The sequence below is a fragment of the Scyliorhinus canicula genome, chromosome 1, assembly GCF_902713615.1.
Source record: "Scyliorhinus canicula chromosome 1, sScyCan1.1, whole genome shotgun sequence".
Classification (NCBI taxonomy): Eukaryota; Metazoa; Chordata; class Chondrichthyes; order Carcharhiniformes; family Scyliorhinidae; genus Scyliorhinus; species Scyliorhinus canicula.
Window position 1 is genome coordinate 24,225,917 of NC_052146.1, and position 20,755 is coordinate 24,246,671.

At 44.4% G+C, this 20,755-nt stretch overlaps 1 protein-coding gene across 1 annotated transcript in view; it reads right to left on the reverse strand.

Annotated features, from left to right (window-relative positions):
- The window catches only part of LOC119951523 (probable E3 ubiquitin-protein ligase HECTD4), a 415,771-nt gene that overhangs the window by 69,139 nt on the left and 325,877 nt on the right, over positions 1-20,755 (reverse strand). The window contains 7 exon segments of the mRNA XM_038774748.1: positions 1,531-1,738; positions 2,946-4,237; positions 6,190-6,369; positions 7,456-7,661; positions 12,094-12,224; positions 18,488-18,693; positions 19,807-19,988. Of these exon segments, the coding sequence (XP_038630676.1) occupies positions 1,531-1,738; positions 2,946-4,237; positions 6,190-6,369; positions 7,456-7,661; positions 12,094-12,224; positions 18,488-18,693; positions 19,807-19,988 (2,405 nt within the window).

Consider the following 20,755-nt stretch of genomic DNA (forward strand, 5'->3'; position numbering starts at 1 on the left):
TTTCTCCGACCCCCACCAATCCTATTTTCGGCATTTTGTTTCTTTTGCCCTTGTTCTAGGCCTCTTGATTTTCTGTACTGGTCGTTTTTCTCTCTCTGGCCTCCCTACCCCATCCCTGTCTGTTCCCTGCAGTCTTGTTTGCTCCTGTGCACCCCATCCCCCTCCCCTTGCTCTATTATTCCTGTAACAAGTTGATGAATGGCCTCCACGCTATGCAAGCCATCCTCGGACTCTCAGATAGTGAATTTGATCATCTTCAGGTTGAGAAATTCCGACAGGTCTGCCAGCTAGTCTGCAGCTGTGGGTGGTGCTGATCGGCAGCCAAGCAGGATTCTCCGGCGGGCATTTAGAGAAGCAAAGGCAAGGGCGTCGGCCCTCTGCACAAATGAATAGTTCTGGCTGATCTGATACCCCAAAGACTGCCACTCTTGGGCACAGCTCCACCCTCACCCCCACAACTTTGGACATTGCCTAGAAGAAGGTTGTCCAAAACCCAGGTCTGGAGCATGCCCTTGGCTGGGCCTCCCTGGCACCATTCACATTTGTCCTCCACCTCTGGTAAGAACCTGTTCATTTAAGTTCTTGTCAGGTGTGTTCTGTGCACCATTTTCAGCTGCATGAGGTTTAGTCTTGCACATGAGGAGGTGGAGTTGGCCCTGTTCAGTGCTTCGCTCCAGAGTCCCCACCCTAATTCCGTTCTTAGCTCTACCTCCCATTTTTCCTGTGTTTCATCCAGTGGGGAGCATGTCCTTTTTAACAGTCATCCGTTAAGGTGTCCGCAGTTTCCCCTCCCCAGGCTGTCTGCGCCAAATAATTCCTCAGACAGTGCGTTTCTCAGGGCTTGTGGGTAAGCTGTCGTCGCTTTGTGGAGAAAGTTCTTGACCTGTAGATGTCGGAGTTTGTTTCCGTTAGGTAGCTCCGGTTCCTCTAGGGTTGCTAGTCTGACTTCAGTGTGAAAGTCTCTGATCGTCAGCGACCCCCCCATCCTGTCTCCATCTCTTAAAGGTGGCGTCAAGCATGGCAGGTGCAAACCATTTGGTCCACATGTCACACACGCATGGATGTGACCATGCTGGCTACACCAGCATTTTTAGGTGCTGAATGGCCTAATGTACATTTCCAACATTCCTGTTTTAACTGGATTTTAAAAATATTACAAGTAATATATCTCGGCTTTCTCCAAGCCCACATTATAAATAATGGATAATTCATGAATCACCAGTTTTCAACTAATCCATATTGTGTTATTGCTGGGAAATGTGGGATAGTGATGCGGAGTAAGTAATTGCCGAATATTTCTCCCTTCCTCCCAGAGAGGAATGAAATAGGGGACAGTGTTTTCCATTAAGGAGCTCCACTTTCACTGGCCTTGCAGCAGAACAGTGTAGCCCAGATTGGGAACAACACACATGAAACATCAGAAATCCAATTTGTCTCAGTTTCGCACAGAAATGTAGAAGATTTCTGACAAGTTTTGTTAAATGGGAAGCTTTAATTTATGAATCCCAGTAAACTGGCCCTTTTGCTCACCTTTTATTAGCTTATCAGTGAAATAGTCTTCCAATGCTGAACTGCCTTGGGTGTCAAACAAGCTCTGGTTTACGGACGAGACGGTCAGAATCTCCTCCGTCGACATCTCCATTAATTCGTCTTCTCCATCCAGACTTGACAATCCAATCAAATCACTGCTGTTGAATAGACTTGCCCGGATCTTTTCAATCTTTGCCCTAGCTCTCACCTACAAGCGAAAAGAACATTTCAGACCCCAAAAATATTTTTTTGAACAATATCCTTGGGAAAATGGCTGGGGGCTATGTCAGTATGGAATCCTGCCAACTAGGAGATGCTTGCCATCAGTGGGACCGATGTGGATGAGTTTGCTGCTAAGTGGGGTGGGGGAGGAGGGCATCCAGCTGGAAGCTCCAAGCACCAAAGAGTGGGTGGGGGGCAAAGTAAGCTGCCCTCACTGGCCAAATGGCTATCTGGAGAGTCCTGTCTGCTCTGCCACTCTAATTTGATATTTTGTTTTACCTACTTCTCCACGGGTACCTCAGGCATCCGCTCCCACCATGACCTGCCTCAACAACGGCCAACGCCACTGATGCAGATGTTGAGGTTTCAGAGATGTCAGGCCTCTGATCGGACCGGCAACATCCACATCCTGCCAAGACACTGAATTGGATAGTGAACCTGAAGGGGCCGATGAGACCACCATTTTGTCCTGACATCAGGATTCCAAAGACTAACAGACCCTTCCCAAACGTTCAAATCTGTGATTTCACACCAGAACTCGGACAGATTTGAAACATTAACTCTGTTTTTCTCTCCACAGACCTCAAGGGCTGTTGAGTATTCACAGTATTTCCTATTTTTATTTTAGAGGTTTAGCATCTCTAGTAATTGGAAATCTTTTATTTTCAGGTTTGGTAAACCAATTATTTTGAATTGCAAAAAAAATTAATACATAACATCAGCTATTTGTAGGGTGTCTGCTTGTCTATTCTGTAATAATGTTAACCATTAATGATTAGCAATTCTAACAATGTTGCTGGCCCAAATAATTCCTTTTTCCAGATTCCGGCTCTGTAAACATAGACCAGGTTCATCTTAGGTTTTGCTACTTTCAAGATATGGATATGTAAAGCTACCTAATTCAATCCAATAAAGTAACAGAACAAATTATTATAAACTTGTTACTTTAGATGGTCTGGATGGCTGGATTTGAAACAGAGATTGAAAACTGAAATTATACTGACAACTGCTAACGGCAATTGTGATGCAAAAGCACTTGAATGTTTCACAGCAAGGCGCAACAAGGGAATAACATGAATTCTAAAGCAGAATTGAGAGAGAATTAATACCAGTCTTTAAATTATAATCCCACATCCTCCTTCACAATTTTGAAAGCCATAGACCAAAGCCTGATTGGCAAATTCTAGCCTTACCTCAACAATGGCGTAACCTTTGATGGGTCGCGTCACAAGTGGATTGTTGTCCAGTGAAGTGACTGTGTACATGGATCCTACATCAGAGATAGAAGCAGAGTCTGCGCTGTCCATGGGTTCTCCTAGACTACCAAGACTACCCAAGCTCCCTGTGCTGCATAGGGATAGGTCCAGGCTCTCCTGACTAGATACAGTGTGAGGATCAATCATTCCCTGTGGTGCAGCAATTTCATGGCTTGCTTGAAAATGGTCCACTGAAAGGTCACTTGTTGTCCGAGAAACACACTGAGAGCTGCAAATTGAGGTCTGGCTGGTAGAGGCAGAAGCGCTCATACTCATAGCTGGTGTCACACTGCTGCCACTGCTTACATCCATACTGTCCATGCTGTTGACTGTTGTTGACTTAGCTAGTTCCAACTTGCTATCTGCCTTTACTTTTAGCCTCTTGGGGTCATCATCTTGTAGTGGTATGTAAATCTCATCTTTAAAGACTCCACCATGTGCACTGCACGCCCTGCGAATGGCACTTCGGACAACACATTCTTCAAGGTGCGTTGGTATTCCTGAAATCACCAGCAACCTGCTGTGGGAGGTGGAGCCGACTAAAGCCTGGCAAGCATCTGAGATGGCATCATTTGTCACCCCTAGACCCTGGGGGTCCTTGTTGGTCAGGTGACGTAGGATCATGAGTAATGTCAAGGCCCTATGGAACCACAGCATGTCCTCTGGTTTACTTCCCCCAATATTCAGTATTGATGTGTCGCTCTCACTGCCTCGTGAGGTGAGCCGTTTCCCTGTTGCTGATGTCTTCTCCCGTTTCATTTTGACTTTTTTCCGCTTGGAGAGTAAGCTTGGGCTCTGTGGTGTCTGTCCTGGTGAAGAGGAAGATGAGGAAGAGGAATCGCTGAGGCTTGGTGCGCTTGTGGAAGTCATCACATTGACCACTGTGCTCATATTGATGGGCAGTGTTACCTCCGCAACTGCAAGGCAAATCTCCATCAAAGCATGGAAGTAGGTGGAGAAGCGACCTTGGTCAGTCACTCCAATTCCAATACCAGAGCTATTTCCAGTCATCCAGTTTTGTGTTTCTTCATCGTACAGTTTTCGGAGTTCAGTTTGTATTGCCATCAGAACAGCCAGGCATGGGTTTAACTGGATGGCAATGGATGAAGATAGGCCAGCAGGATTCTTCTTTTGTTCTAGCTGATGGACTTTGCGCAGTAGTTCAGCTAATACGTGAAATATCATCTCCTTTATGCTGGGGGACAGGTCTGTTGTCCACAAGAGGTTTGCTATAAATTGGAAATGTACAAAAAAGGCATTAAAGCACATTTAATAACATTTGTGATCTGCATAGTACTTGTACATTGAACATGAAGGAGTGTATATATGAGTGTTTGTGCGTGTAGGAGTCAGGAAGAAAGAGAGGAGAATACAACAACTCAGCAAGGTGATCACCCACTAATCCACGTGGTCAGTTGAAATATGCACAGCTGGATGGAGGGCAAGAAGATTAGGCTCAGCTTTGATCCTCCCATGATAGATTAGCTTGCTTCATTTGGATGTAAAGATGATCAAGCTTCCCAGAGCAGAGGGAATCATGCAAAGTTCAATATCTTCAGAGGGGGAGAAAATTTGGAAGTTGGATCTTAAATTGCAAAATATCCAGTTACACAAGTAGGTATCACAACTCGTATCAGCACACCAATCCGATCTAGCAGTTCCTGTGCTTTGCATGGCATTCCTTCTGGATATCAAGATCAAATCTATTCATTTAGTTTGGACTCTGGTTTTCATTAGAGAAATAAATTGTTACAAGCTACATTCCTTTATTTTTTGAAAACATTGTTTTTCAACCTTTCATCTGACTGGGATTTGAACAGAGGCAGAGCAAAGTGCTTAAAAATGCAAGGCCACATTCCAAGTTGGAATTGAGAAACCAATAAATCACCCTCAGGGGAGTGTGAAGAAAGAGACATTTCCTCTAATCCAGAGACCCATCAAAATTTGTAACTGTCTCAGGAAGAGACATTACATAGAATTTACAGTGCAGAAGGAGGCCATTCGGCCCATCGAGCCTGCACCGGCTCTTGGAAAGAGCACCCTACCCAAGGTCAACACCTCCACCCTATCCCCATAACACAGTAACTCCACCCAACACTAAGGGCAATTTTGGACACTAAGGGGAATTTATCATGGCCAATCCACCTAACCCGCACATCTTTGGACTGTGGGAGGAAACCGGAGCACCCGGAGGAAACCCACGCACACACGGGGAGGATGTGCAGACTCTGCACAGACCGTGACCCAAGTCGGAATCGAACCTGGGACCCTGGAGCTGTGAAGCGATTGTGCTATCCACAATGCTACCGTGCTGCCCCAAAACTTTACAAATGCAAAGTTTGGAATAATGGCTGCCAGAAACAGACCCAACCAAAACCTCTTAGGAATACTCAATGGATGAAGGAGTTGAGATGGGAAAATGGAGTGAGGATTATATTAGATCAGCCATGACCTCATTGGATGGCGGAGCAGTCTCGATGGGCTGAGTGGCCTACTTCTGTTTCTACATCTTATTTCAAGGCAAGGCTGCCAGCCGTGAGGGAGAGATTGGAAGTGATACAGGCAGTGTTGAGAAAGTCTTCACCAGAGGAAACAAGCTGACGGCTGCTCTCTCTCCCCCTCTGTCTTTGGGAATAAGTGTTACCCGGCTGGAGAAGCCAATTCTACCAGCAACCTACCAGTGAACAGAGATCTCATAATTTACAACATGTTCTACATCTGACTGCATCCAAGAAACTAGCCAACCTGAATCGGCTGCACCGTTTAAAATCTATGCTGCAAAGGCAATCAAAGGACACTATCTGTATATTATTTTGCCTTTTTTCTACTGGACTTTAACTCCCTGTATTTCTGATACATGTTTGTATGGTCCCTAATGACTGTATCATGAGGGCCAAATGCTTGATGTTTTGTTTTTATTATTTTTCTTGCATTTGGGAGTTAATAAATCAGCTTTTTAAAAAAAAACTCCAAGAATACCGTGTTTGATTAATCTGTATTGTCCACAGATTCAATACGTTCCGATTTGGGAAGGGCATAGCCGCGTGAAAAAGAAACGTAAACATTTGTTGTGGCCAATTGAAGGGGGGGGGGAGACACAGTTCATCCCTTCTCACCTGAAACATTTATGAATAAAACACGTACAAGATACACACTGTCCAAATCCGCTAACTTGACTTACCGAACAGTTCAACAACCTGCAGGAGAACTGTTGCAGGAATGGCATCAAGTTCATCCTCGGATTTCCCGTCACTTTCTCCCAGCTTCCATGTTAGCAACTGTTCAGCAAATGCCATTGCCAGAGGAAATTCCAGAGGCAATGAGTTTAACACCAGCACCGCACCAGGTGGCGGGGAAACACCTGGGGAGAGGAATTTAAAAAAAATTATAATTAGCCAAAGAAAACCATGCGGAAAGAACAAAACTAAACAACCACTAGAGAACAGAGCTACGCAGAAAAAGAGAAAAAGGGTCTAAAGCAATCATATCTCACTTGATACTATGAATGATCTAATGCCAAGCCAAACGAAAAGACACTACCACATGCCTTATCATTAAGCCATACAGAGTAGATATTCTTGTATTCTTGGTTTGATTCCCAAACTAAGTGAAGCTCATCATAATTTGGGTTAGGATGTGGGGAACAAAACTTGAGAGCTCCTGTTTCTCTCAGTTTGAAGCAGTGCTGTCAGCAACAGTGGAACAGTTTCTGCAACTCAACACTTCCCAGGAGAAAAATGTACTTAAAAAAAATACCAATTGAGGAACACTACTCTTTTAAGATCAAATTTCAGTGACCTGGATTCTGTATCAATGATGCCATACTGTCAGCAAATTTGTGAAAATCCAGAAGATGCTCTGTGATTCCGTGCTTCCCCGGAGAGTGCACAGTTGAGGCCCTCCTAGAATGCATTCAATTTGAAAGTTATGAACTGAGGACAACTTATCTTATGCTCTTCGCCTCTCTGTGAAAATCCTTGAAAAGGTCGAACGGGGTACAACTGGATTTTTAATGTTAAATAACACACTGAACTCAAACAAGCAATATTAGGTTTGTTGAATGTTACAATTTTCTATTATGATCAGAGATTTCATATTTTAAAAAAATATTTATTTTTAAAGTTTAGATATTTTATCTTCTCTGAATCCCACATCTATGTCCCAATCATTTGTTTCATTATATCCAAAAAATTAAAGTTAAAAGTGAAGGGGTTCAGCCACTTTTCCTTCCTTGTTTGCTGCTTGTGAGAATACTTCAATGTGATTGGTTGCTTACCCTGCAGCTGTTGCTTACCATCCTGCAGCTATCTCAGAGGAGGAAGCTAACTGCACTATCCATCCCATTATATACATGTTTTTAAAAAAACTTCATGTTTCATTCTAATATTCAATTAGTTGAGATGTATTGGAAATCATGTTTGCAAGGCTATTCCAATCTTAGACATACCTAGCTTGACATGCAGCTTGTCAGTAGGGATGACAACAGAAGGGTACTGGTTTGTGGTGGGAGGTGGAGTCAACCCAGTATTGGCTGGTGATGCATCTTTTGGGTAACAGACAGTTTCTGTAAGGTTTAGTTGTCCATTTCTCCGCACTTTGTGACCCAGTCCATATACCAGCACTCTAACCCAAGGAGCCTTATACAGAGAGGAACTAGGCAATAAAAACAAATGAAAGGATTAGAATAGCTTACAACTGTAAATTTTAGGAACATTCACCAAGTATTCCAAGCAGTACAGCCTTCAAACTTCAAATTGGTGGAAAGGTAATACACATTGAACGGCAGGATGCTAGGAAGACAGAGGACCAGAGGGACCTTGGGTGCATGTCCAAAGATCCCTGAAGGCAGCAAGACAGGTTGACAAGGTGGTTAAGACGACATATGGCATATGCCTTTTTTAGCTGAGGCATAGAATATAAGAGCAGGGAGGTTCTATACAGAATGCTTCTTATGCCACAGTTAGAGTACTGTGTGCAGTTCGGGTTGCTACACTATAGGAAGGATGTGATTACACTAGAAAGGGTACTGAGAGTCACCAGGATGCTACCTGGACTGGAGCGTTTCAGCTATAAAGAGAAGGTGGTTAGGCTGGGAATGTTTTTCTTGGAGCAGAGAAGGCCGAGGGAAGACCTGTTTGAGGTGTATAAAATTATGAGGGATATACATCGGAAGAAAGCTTACCCCTTAGAAGAAGGGGCAATAACTGGGGGCATAAATGTCAGGTCGAGGGAGGAAATTTGGACGGGATTTGAGGAAAACCTTTTTCACCCAGAGGGTGGTGGGAATCTGGAACGCACTGTCTGAAAGGGCGGTAGAGGCAGAAACCCTCATAACATTTAAGCAGCATTCAGATGAGCACTTGAAACGCCATCGCATACAAGCCTACGGATCAAGGGCTGCAATTGGGATGAGAATAGATAGGTGCTTGATGGCTGGTGCAGATACGATGGGTCCAAAGGTCTCTTTCTGTGCTGTAGAGCTCTATGACTTTATATAAATTTCCATGGTCAGTAAACCTTCAATGAAGTTGAGATGCATGTTCACCAATAGCATAATGCTCCAGATCTTACTTTCAGCAGTGAACACCAGTTGGTGGGCTAAATATGGTGAATTTTCCCATTCCTTTAAAGTGATGGCAATTTGTTATTCCTTGTAGCCAAATTTAGAGATCTCTAACCACTTATCAATAAACAACTAGAAATGGTCTATTGCAATTATTGGATAATCACAAGCTTGCCTGGATCAGTTGCCATGCCGCTTTTTACATAAAAAGCAAGATCAAATATTTCACAACTTACAAGCAATTAAATCACATTTTTCTTGCTTTGCAACAGAAAATGCTGACAGAGAACAAAGATCATTACATCACAGAACAGGCCCTTCGGCCTACCAAGTCTGCGCCGATCCAGATTCCTTATTTAGACCTACTACTTATTGCCCAAATGATCTGTATCCCTCCATTCCCTACCCATTCGTGTGTCTATCAAGAAACATATTAAACATTGCTATTGTGCTGCTTTCACCCCATCCTCTGGCAGTGCGTTCCAGGCACCCAACACCCTCCGTGTGAAAATCTTTCCCCGCACATTTCCCCAAAACTTTCCCCATCTCACCTTGAACCTGTCATCCCTTGCAATCAAGTCTTCCACCCGGGGAAATAGCTTGTGACTATTCACCCGGTCTATACCTCTCGTAATTTTGTAGATCTTAATCAGGTCTCCGCTCAGCCTCTGTCTCTCCAACAAAAAAAAATCCAAGTTTATTTAACCTCCCCTCATAGCTAACACCCTTCAGACCAGGCAACATCCTGGTGAATCTTCTTTGCACTCTCTCCAAAGTATCCACATCCTTCTCGTAGGGTGGTGCCAGAATGTATGTAACATTCCAAATGTGGCCTAACTAAAGTTTTATGCAACTCTTACACGGCCCACCAACTCTTGCACTCAGTGCCCCCGCCAATGAAGACAAGCATGGGCAGCATGGTAGCACAGTAGCTTCACAGCGCCAGTGACCCAGGTTCGATTCCCGACTTGTGTCACTGTCTGTGCGGAGTCTGCACGTTCTCTCCGTGTCTGCGTGGGTTTCCTCTGGGTGCTCTGGTTTCCTCCCACGGTCCAAAGATGTGCAGGTTTGGTGGATTGGCCATGATAAATTGCCCTTAGTGTCCAAAAAGGTTAGGTGGGGTTACTGGGTTACGGGGATAGGTTGGAGGCGTGGGCTGACGAAGGGTGCTCTTTCCAAGGTGCAGACTTGATAGGCCAAATAATCTCCTTCTGCACTGTAAATTCTATGATTCTATGCCGTACACGCTCTTGACCACCATATCCACTTGCATTGCCACTTTTATGGAACCATGGACCTGAACACCCAGATCCCTCTATATCAATGCACCCAAGTGTTCTATCATTTACTGTATAATTCATACCTGAATCTGATCTTCCAAAATGCATCACCTCTTATTTGTCCAGATTGAACTCCATCTGCCTTTTCTCTGCCCAACTCTCCAATCTATCTATATTCTGCTGTATTCTCCGACAGGCCCCTTCACTATGTGCAATTCCACCTACCTTAGTGTCATCTACAAATTTGCTAATCAGACCATCTACATTTTCTCCAGACCATTCATATATATTACAAACAACAGTGGTCGCAGCACTGATCCCTGTGAAACATCACTAGTTACAGATCTCCATTCTGGAAAAACTCATTTCCACTGTTACTCTCGGTTTCCTGTTGCCAAGCTAGCTAGCACACCTCGAATCCCATGTGACTTTACCTTCTGTACCAGTCTGCCACGAGGGACCTTGTCAAACGCCTTACTAAAGTCCATGTAGACAACATCCACAACCTTTCCCGCATCAACAATTTTGTCACTTCCTCAATAAACTCTATCAAGTTGATAAGTCATGACCTTCCATGCGCAAAACCATGTTGCCTATCACTAACAAGTCCATTCGCTTCCAAATGTGAATAAATCCTGTCCCTCAATATCTTCTCCAACAGGTTCCTATACTGACGTCAGACTCGCCGACCTACAGTTACCTGAATTATCCCGGCTTCCCTTCTTAAATAAAGGGACAATATTGACTATTCTCCAGTCGTCTGGAACCTCGCCTGTGGCGAACGATAATGCAAAGATATCGGTTAAGGCCCCAGCTATTTCCTCTCGTCACCAGCAGTAACATGGGATATATCCCATCTGGCCCTGGGGACTTGTCGACCTTACTGCATTTTAAGATATCCAACACTTCCTCCTTCATTATGCTGACCTCTCCAAGAGTATTCACACACCCATCCCTAACCTCAACATCTGTCATGTCCCTCTCCTTGGTGAATACTCATTGAGATTCTCACCCACTTCCTGTGACTCCATACATAACTTCCCACTTTTGTCCTCGAGTGAGCCTACTCTTTCCCTAGCTACCCTCTTGCTCCTTACAGATGTAGAAAAGGCCTTGGGATTTTCCTTGATCCTGCTTGCTAATGACATTTCATGGCCTCTTTTAGCCCTCCTAACTCCCCATTTGAGTTTGTTCCTACTTTCTCTTTATTCTTCAAAAGCTTTGTCTGTTTTTAGTTGCCTACACCTTATGTATGCTTCCTTTTTCTTTTTGACTGGTCTCAATTTCTCCCATTATCCATGGTTACCCAATCCTGCCATTTCTTCCCTTCAATTTCACAGGGACAGGATTATACTGCACTCTAATCAAATACTCTAATTAAAATACTCCCACATATCAAATTGGATTTATCCTCAAACAGCCGTTCCCAACATTCTACAGCTCTTGCCAAATTCTGTTGTAGTTAACTTTCCCCCAATTTAGCACCCTCACTTGAGGACTACTCTTATCCATGAGTATTCAAAATCTTACAGAATCATGATCACTATTCCCTAAATGTTCCCCTACTGAAACTTTGGTCACCTGGCCAGACTCATTCCCCAGTACTGGGCCCAGTAAGGCCCCATCCCTGGTTAGACTATCAACATACTGTTTCAAAAAACCTTCTTGTCACACAATAATCAAAATGAAATGAAATCGCTTATTGTCACAAGTAGCTTCAAATAAAATTACTGTCAAAAGCCCCAAGTCGCCACATTCCGGTGCCTGGTCGGGGAGGCTGGTACAGGAATGGTGATACTAAGCATCATTCAATGAGCATCACCACCAAGCATGATGGTGATACTAAGCAACAATTAGAGTGATCTAATAAAACAAAATAAAGTTCAAAGTAAGACCACAGATTCATGAAAGTCTCCCCAAAAATGACGATTGTATTATGCCCTGTAATACAAACATGTTCTTCAATTTCTGGAATTGCAATCCAGTTCTAATTCAGGTAACAACCATTTAAATTATGTCATCAAATCTTTACTCAAGTATAAACAATTATTTACCTTCTGCTAGAGAATGACTATAACGTTTCAGATATTCCAAATAAGTTGCACTTATTTATGCGGTGTAACTTCCTAGGTAATTAAATTACAACAAATGAAGCTGTAGGATTGAGGGCTCAAATATACAAGTTCGAACATTGAAACTGCCTCCAAATGGTGATTGAATTCGGTGTTTCAGTTATACTTACTCTTTCCGAAATCCTGCAGGACTTTCCTTGCATGACACCATGACAAAGGCAGCCCCTGGAAAATGTACATCCATGCTCACTTTTGACTCTGTCACTGGGAACTCTTCAGATGGAAACTGTTCTGGTGAATGCTACAATGCAACAGCATAAATGTCAGTTTGACCAGTCACCAAAAAGGCAGTGTTGTCACTGGGATAGATTAGTTTTAAAAATCTCATTAATCCACAAATCTCAGCAACACAAATGCCAAAACAAACATATTCATTCTAAAATACAGCAGTAACAGACAAATATTACAGAATTTACTCATCTTACATGCATACAAAATAGTTATTTACTGTAAATACACCACTAATAATCTTTATTATTGTCACAAGTAGGCTTACATTAACACCGCAATGAGGTTACTGTGAAAATCCCCTAGTCGCCACACTCCAGCGCCTGTTCAGGTACACAGAGGGATAATTCAGAATGCCCAATTCACCAAACAAGCACGTCTTTTGGGACTTGTGGGAGGAAACCAGAGCTCCCGTAGGAAACCCACGCAGACACAGGGAGAACGTGCAGACTCCGCACAGACAGTGACCCAAGCAGAAATTGAACCCGGGGCCCTGGAGCTGTGAAGCAACAGTGCTAACTACTGTGCTATTGTGCCGCCTACTGCGAAATGGAATTCCAGTGTCACAACAAGCAGAATGAATAGGTCTATACGCTCAGCCCCAATGATGCTCAACAAAAAATTAAGGAACAGAGCCTCATCTTTCGATTTGGCACATTACATCACATTCAGTGAGTTCAACAATTCAACACTTGCATGAATGCCAAATCTACCTGTGGGATTGAGGGTTTAAATTTACAGTTTTAAAAGTTCAAATCTCCTCTACATGTTAACTTTATGCAGCGTGTTTCATTTATGTTGATGCTCTGAAGTCCAGCTGGATTTTCCTTGCATGATACCATTACAAAGGCAGCCCCTGGGAAATAGGCATCCGCTTTTTCAGGTAGTAGTGCTATTACTGATTCTGCTGTTGTCGTTCTTAGCTCCCGAAATCCATATTTTGTTTCTTTACATTTCACATTAGCACCCACTTTGCTTTACACCATCTTCCCTTTCATCATTTTATCATTCCTGCTTTCCACCCTATCACCCTCACCTGATGAAGCTGTGCTCCAAAAACTAGTGATTTGAAACAAACATGTTGGACTTTAACCTGGTGTTGCAAGACTTCTTACTCCACCCTATCAAAGACCTACCCCCCCAGCTTTCCACCCTATCAAAGACCTACCCCCCTGCTTTCCACCCTATCAAAGACCTACCCCCCTGCTTTCCACCCTATCAAAGACCTACCCCCTGCTTTCCACCCTATCAAAGACCTACCCCCTGCTTTCCACCCTATCAAAGACCTACCCCCTGCTTTCCACCCTATCAAAGACCTACCCCCTGCTTTCCACCCTATCAAAGACCTACCCCCTGCTTTCCACCCTATCAAAGACCTACCCTCTGCTTTCCACCCTATCAAAGACCTACCCCCTGCTTTCCACCCTAGCAAAGATCTACCCTTATGTTCTTCACTGCCCTCCTCCACTTTTCATGCCACTGTACTCGCATAAACATATTACATTTACATATTTTTCCAGTTCATGATAGGTCACTCACCTAAAACAAGGGGCTGGTTTAGCACACTGGGCTAAATCGCTGGCTTTTAAAGCAGACCAGGGCAGGCCAGCAGCACGGATTCAATTCCCGTACCAGCCTCCCCGAACAGGCACCGGAATGTGGTGACTAGGGGCTTTTTACAGTAACTTCATTTGAAGCCTACTTGTGACAATAAGCGATTTTCATTTTCACATCAGATACTCATTATAATATGAATGCTAGCATTCTGAAACAAAAGTAATACTTGAACAGGTTGGCAGAGTGGAGGTGAGCAATATTTGGTTTATATTTTTGCACTATTTTAATGCCTGATTTTAAAAAATTGTTCCTGATTTTAAACAAAGAAACTTTGTAAACTGGTTGGCAAAGCACACTGGATTTCCAAGTGCTTGACCAGAACTTGAAGGTCACAAGATCAGTTCCCTGACCTCAGCTGTGACCATCACAGGGTGGGAGGAAAGGACCGTAAGAGTATAAATTTTTCTTTAAGGGTGTGGAGAAAGAAAAACAAGAACAGTCAGAACTGTACCGATTTCCCTACACCTTGTATGGCTGGGTACATGGCACCATGAAGTCTTTGGAAGCAATTGCACATTTCCCTATCCTGCATCAACAAGGTGTGTAGGATAGTGAGTTCACAACACTGACTGATTTCATCATATCAAGTCAAACATAGACAAGGAAAAACACTCAAAAATTCCTAGATCCCCAACAGGGGGACATGGCGACGGCTTCTCCTGAGTCTGTGGCCACTCAGTGGACAACTGAGATGTTGGTTAGCTTCCGGACTGACAAATTTAGGAAACAGCGACAGGCCGTCTCCGAGGATCTGGAGAAGGCAATAGAGGGGGCTTTGGGTGATCATGGACAAGGTGGACTGGTAGATAGAGGTACATGGGGTGACTATACAGAAGGTTGAGATGGGCTTCTAGCCACAGTGATCAGATTGCCTCTTTGGAGGCAGAGGGCGGTGTTGGCAGAGGGTACGAAGGTTAAGGTTGACGATCCCTCGAGATGGCAAACGCAAGGATCGTCAGGCTGCCGAAGAGCCTGGGGTCTCCACCTTCACAGACATGTCCAAGATGTTTGGAAAGTTGGTGGGGTAGAGTACATAATTATTTTTTTCCAATTAAGGGGCAATTTAGTGTGGCCAATACACTTAGCCTGCACATCTTGGGGTTGTGAGGGTGAAACCCATGCAAACACGGGGAGAATGTGGAAACTCCAAACGGACAGTGACCCAGGGCCGAGATTTGAACCCGGGTCCTCAGTGCTAACCACTGCATCTCGTGCCACCCTCGACACCTCCTGAGTTGGATAATGCCCATAGATCGCTGAGGAAGGAGCCCAGATCGGGGGAGCCACCTCGGGCAATCAAAGTCAGGTCACATTGATGCCTGGATAAGGAACGGATCCCGAGGTAGGCGAAGGACCATCAAGACTGTAGATGGGAGGGCCATGCCATCAGAATATAGTCAGATGTTGGGGCTGAGCTGGCGACAAGGCATGTGCGTTTAATAAAGCCAAGGCTGTGCTGTACAGAGTAATTTGCGGTTTGGTGCACCTGGCTCTGAAAGGCCAGTTGTCTATTCGCTCACCAGCTGAGGCAGCAGGCTGCTTCAGGGGAGGTGTTGCGGGTCAGGGACTCTGTCGGGTGGCAGGCTATTTCTGCCCTAGAGAAGGCTATGAGGTGTTTGAGGCCTTCTACTGTGGGTTGTACGAGTCAGAGCCTCCAGTGGGGGGCTCATCAATGAGACAACCTTTGAATGGATTGATATCCCTGGAGGTGGAGCAAGATAGGAGGGAGAAGTTAGAGACACCAGTTGGACTGGAGAAGATCAGGAGTTGTGTTGGGTTAATGTAGACGGGCAAAGCACCAGGACAGGATGGGCTCCCCATTGAATGTTACAAACAATATGCTGGTCAGTTGGTCCCATTTCTGCTGGATATGTTTAATGGTTCTGTGTCCTGGGTGTGTTGCCAGCCACGCTGACGCGGGCTTCGATTTCCTTGATCCTGAAGGAGGGCAAGAATCCCATGGAATGTGTGTCATTTCAGCCTATCTCGTTGTTAAACGCTGACAGTACGTTGTTGACTAAGGTGTTGCAATGAGGGGAGTTGGGGGAGCAGAGAAGTTGGCCTTAGGAAGGGGCTACCATGTTAGCTGAGCGGGCTAACAGGAGTGGTGTGGGGTTGTCATGAGGCAGGTGAGGGGTGGGAAAAATGGAGCTGGTGTTTGGTTCGGTTTGGGGACGGGAGAAAAAGAGGGTTGCTGACAAGAGTGTGGTTCATGTGCTGCAGTTCGAAAAGGATCGATGACGGTGCACATCAGAGGGTGGGCCTGGAGGGTCGCAGCTCGTCCTCTTCCTACAGGTCCTCTCACTTCACAAATTTGCCCCCATGAACAGATCGTCAAATCGACTGAACGGTCCCTGCTTGCCACCCCCCTCAAAGCTTCGCATCCAACCCCAGGAGGAACGGTTTTAGGTATTTGCAGGTCCGGGATTTTGTAAGGAGAGAGGTGCAGACCTTTCCTGGGCTGTCGCCCCTGGGGTTTCAGGACAAGGTACTGTTGAGGGATGAGATAGGGGAAGGAAAGGTGTCCGAGGTCTATAGGGAGTTGATGGATTGGGAGTGGGCCCTGGTGGGGGATATAAAATGCAAGTGGAGGAGGAGCTAGGACGGGAGGTGGGGGCCATAAGACCATAAGACATAGGAGCAGAATTAGGTCACTCGGCCCATCGAGTCTGCTCCGCCATTCAATCATGGCTGATATTTTCTCATCCCCATTCTCCTGCCTTCTCCCCATAACCCCTGATCCCCTTAATCAAGAACCTATCTATCTCTGTTTTAAAGACACTCAAGTGATTTGGCCTCCACAGCCTTCTGTGGCAAAGAGCTCCACAGATTCACCACCCTCTGGCTGAAGAAATTCCTCCTCATCTCTGTTTTAAAGGACAGTCTCTTTAGTCTGAGATTGTGTCCTCTGGTTCTAGTTTTTCCTACAAGTAGAAACATCCTCTCCACGTCCATTCAATCCAGGCCTCGCAGTATCCTGTAAGTTTCAATAAGATCCCCCCTCATCCTTCTAAACTCCAACGAGTACAGACCCAGAGTCCTCAACCGTTCCTCATACGACAAGTTCTTCATTCCAGGGACCATTCTGGTGTATCTCCTCTTGGCCGAAACGTGCGCAAAGGCCCTGCAGAGAGTGAATGCATCCTCGCCGTGTGCGAGGCCAAGCCTCATTCAGTTTAAGGTAATACATAGTGCGTATATGACGTAGCAAGAAATAGGTTCTTTTGAGGGGTGGAGGATAGGTGTGGGTGGTGTGCGGGGAGGTCCGCGAATCATGTCCATATGCTCTGGGCGTATCCAAGGCTGAAGGGGCTCGCGGACGTAATGTCCGAGGTGCTGGGGTGAAGGTGTGCACAAGTCCAAAGGTGGTGATATCTGGGGTGTCGGGAGTCCAGAGGGGGAAAGAGATGCCAATATTTTGGCAGTTGCCTCCCCGATAGCTCGGACACGGTTATTGCTAGGGTGGCGGGACTCTGGAGCCGCCGAAAGCAGGGGTGTGGGTGAGTGACCTGGCAGAATTCCTGAGCTGGAGAATGTCAGGTTTGTCTTGAATGGATCGGCGGATGGGTTCACTTGGAGGTGGAAGCTGTTTATTGATTTCTTTAAGGAGGTTTGAGAGGTCAGCAGGGTTGGGGGAGGGAAGGCGGGATGGGAGAAGGGGGTGGTTTAAGGGGAGCGGGGATGCGGGTGTTGGTTCTTTATAATGTTGTTTGGTTGTTCTGCTGACATGAAAATGCTTTGAATAAAATATTTTAAAAAACCCACAACCTCCAGAACCTAGAAGAACAAGGGCAGCTGATGCATGGGAAAACAAGTATTTGCAGGTTCTTCTCCAAGACACCCACCATCCTGACTCAGAATTATATTGCTGTTCCTTCACTGTTGCTGGGTCAAAATCCTGGAAGACCCTCCCTAAACAGCACCTCACACATGGACAGCATGGTTCAAGAACACATGGGCAACACTGTAGCATTGTGGATAGCATAATTGCTTCACAGCTCCAGGGTCCCAGGTTCGATTCCAGCTTGGGTCACTGTCTGTGCGGAGTCTGCACATTCTCCCCGTGTCTGCATGGGTTTTCTCCGGGTGCTCCGGTTTCCTCCCACAGTCCAAAGATGTGCAGGTTAGGTGGATTGGCCATGATAAATTGCCCTTAGTGTCCAAAATTGCCCTTAGTGTTGGGTGGGGTTATGGGGATAGGGTAGAGGTGTTGACCTTGGGTAGGGTGCTCTTTCCAAGAGCCGGTGCAGACTCGATGGGCCGAATGGCCTCCTTCTGCACTGTACATTCTATGAAGGAAGCAGCACATCACTACCATCTCAAAGGAGATTAAGGATGGGGCTCACCGCCAAGAAACATGTGGCTTGGGGACCAGAGAATCTCAACCCAATGATTCATGTATCAGTTCATATGCTCCTCATTCTTTTCCAATGTCTCAAAACTTCCTTCACTTGAATTTCTCCTCCAATCTCTACACTTCTAAAGCTCAATCAGCACTGCATGGTAAATTCTAGAGATGTATCGCTTTAACCAGACGGTGTTATCTTTAAGGTAAGCAGCCAATAACAGAAACAAGGGTTTGGATAATGGTATAAATCTGGTTTCATTAAAAAAAACGCAAAATTCGGGTTTGTCAAATAGAAATGGAAGGAATTCTACCTGTAGAAAAGAGCAGATCTGTTTTGTTAAATCCAACAAACTGTCTTCACCCTGGTGTAAGGCTCGTGTTATAGCAACTGTAAGCCATTCCCTGATGGAATTGGAGTTGCCCTGGTAGAAGAGGTCAGTGGGAGAACAATTTTGACCCTGGTTACAGTGTTGGAGGGACTGAGCCAAAAGAATTGAATTGGAGCGGATTGTTCCATCTGCAGGGAAAGATACAGAGTAAATTTCTCAAATTATTTCACCAACTTCTCTTTTTCACATACTGGGTTTTGTTTTAAGCACATGATGTTGTAGCCACTCATTTACACACCCACCCCTGCATAGCTTAATCAACACAAACTCTTACAGGCAAGGGAGAAACATGAATCAGGGGCTCAATTATTCATGGTTCCCATCTTTGTTGATGCCAATATTATTTAAGCGGACTAAAGAGGTTTTACTTGTCAGAAAAATTTACTCCTGTACAACGCGCCATCCAACACATTTCTTCCTCGCCATCTCAAACATGAGGTTGGAAGATTGTAAAAAGCTGAAGTCCATCACCAGGCCACCCCCAGATATCTCTAGTGATTGGCATACCGAACAAACATTAGGCCCACAGGTAGATTGTACGAGCTACTACGGCCTGGTGCGTGTGGCAAAAATGGACAAAACAATCTGCTTGTCTGATCTCTCCACATATTTGAGGTTCAGTCTATACAACTGCATTGACAGAAATAATGGCTGTTGGCTTCATTATAATGATCATACTATCAAACAGGAAATATCAACATATTCTGAACTGAAAGGGTGAAAAGCAAAACTACAGATGCAACTGTTACACAGGAAACACTCCTCCTACAAAGATCTAGAGAAGTATAAAATAAGGGATTTTTATCTGCTATGCTTTAAATTGAGATGTTTCCTTTAAAAAAAAAAAATCTATTTTCCCTATTCCCCAGCTTTTGGGCTCCCCAAAAATCAATCCACAGCTGGGAGAACCAAGTAAATTTGGGCTTTCTTGCATTGCTTAATAAACAATTGCCAGGAGATAAATAGTGGCAGTAGCTAACTTGTCTACAGATTCTCATCTGTGTGTACGGTTCTCTCTCTTCCATCTTGATGTGTTATTAGGCAGAGTCTATCCATCAGCTATCTAATATCCATAATTTATTTTTTTTAAACGATGAGGAGTTAAATAGAAGTTTGTTCCTGTCCTAATTTGCTGCAATAGGGCGAACATGGCTCCTGAACAAACTGCAGTTACTTCATGATTGTTTGACAATATACAAGCAGTTTATTTTTTAGCTTTGGATCAGTTTATCATTACCAACCTGATAGTGGTGGGGCCAACAGTTGGTTGGACAACAGTTGCAGGTGTTCTAATGTGATGTCTCGGACCGCAGGGATATGGAACAGCCGGGTGAACGTGTGTGGTGACTTGGGAGCGAAGATGTTCAGCAATGCCATACGGCAATACAATCTGGCCAAAGAAGCCTCACAACGCAGTAACTCTCTGTAAGCAGTAGTGAAAAGATGAAAATATATCGAAGAAAATTGGAAAATAAAGGAACGATTGACAATAAGGCCGTAGAAGTCAATTAATTATTCTACAAATTGACCCCCTCTCCAAACAATTGTCCACTGTATAATTTGGTGGAGGGTTGGGGAAGTAGCTTGGAGATTAGGGAGAAATGTTTTTTATTTCCACAGAGTCATCTTTCCAATCTAAGTCACACTCGCACCAGACTGATGAATGCCAATATTATATTTGGGCACATGGCGTCAGTATCGCTTAACTTATCTCCCATTTTTCTTAGTAAACGAACAAGAATAAGCACCTGTATCTGCTTGCTGGGGTGCAAGTGGCGGACAAGGCAAAGAGAGACAGCAAGGCAAGTCAAAAACAGCCTCAACACTGAAGGTGTGATTCTCATCAACAGAAAACTTTGTAAAAAGTTTATTTTGGACAATCAATCATTTGAGAATAGGACAGTGAAAGATATGCAAGTAGCCATTTCAGATGTAACTGTTCTTTTAAAAATCTTGTAAAGCACACATGAAAATTCTAAATATTTCATTCATCTTTGGCAATGTCAGTTTATAATGATCATATTTCAAGTATCAGAATGTACACAAGACTCTGGTTATTACTAAAAGCACTTTAAAATGTTTTCAACTGAGCACTTGATTTTTGTTATGATACATTTTTTTCAGTATTGAACAGTGAATATTAATAACATCAGTAACGGAAATGAGGAAGGAAGAGTTACTCAACTTTTG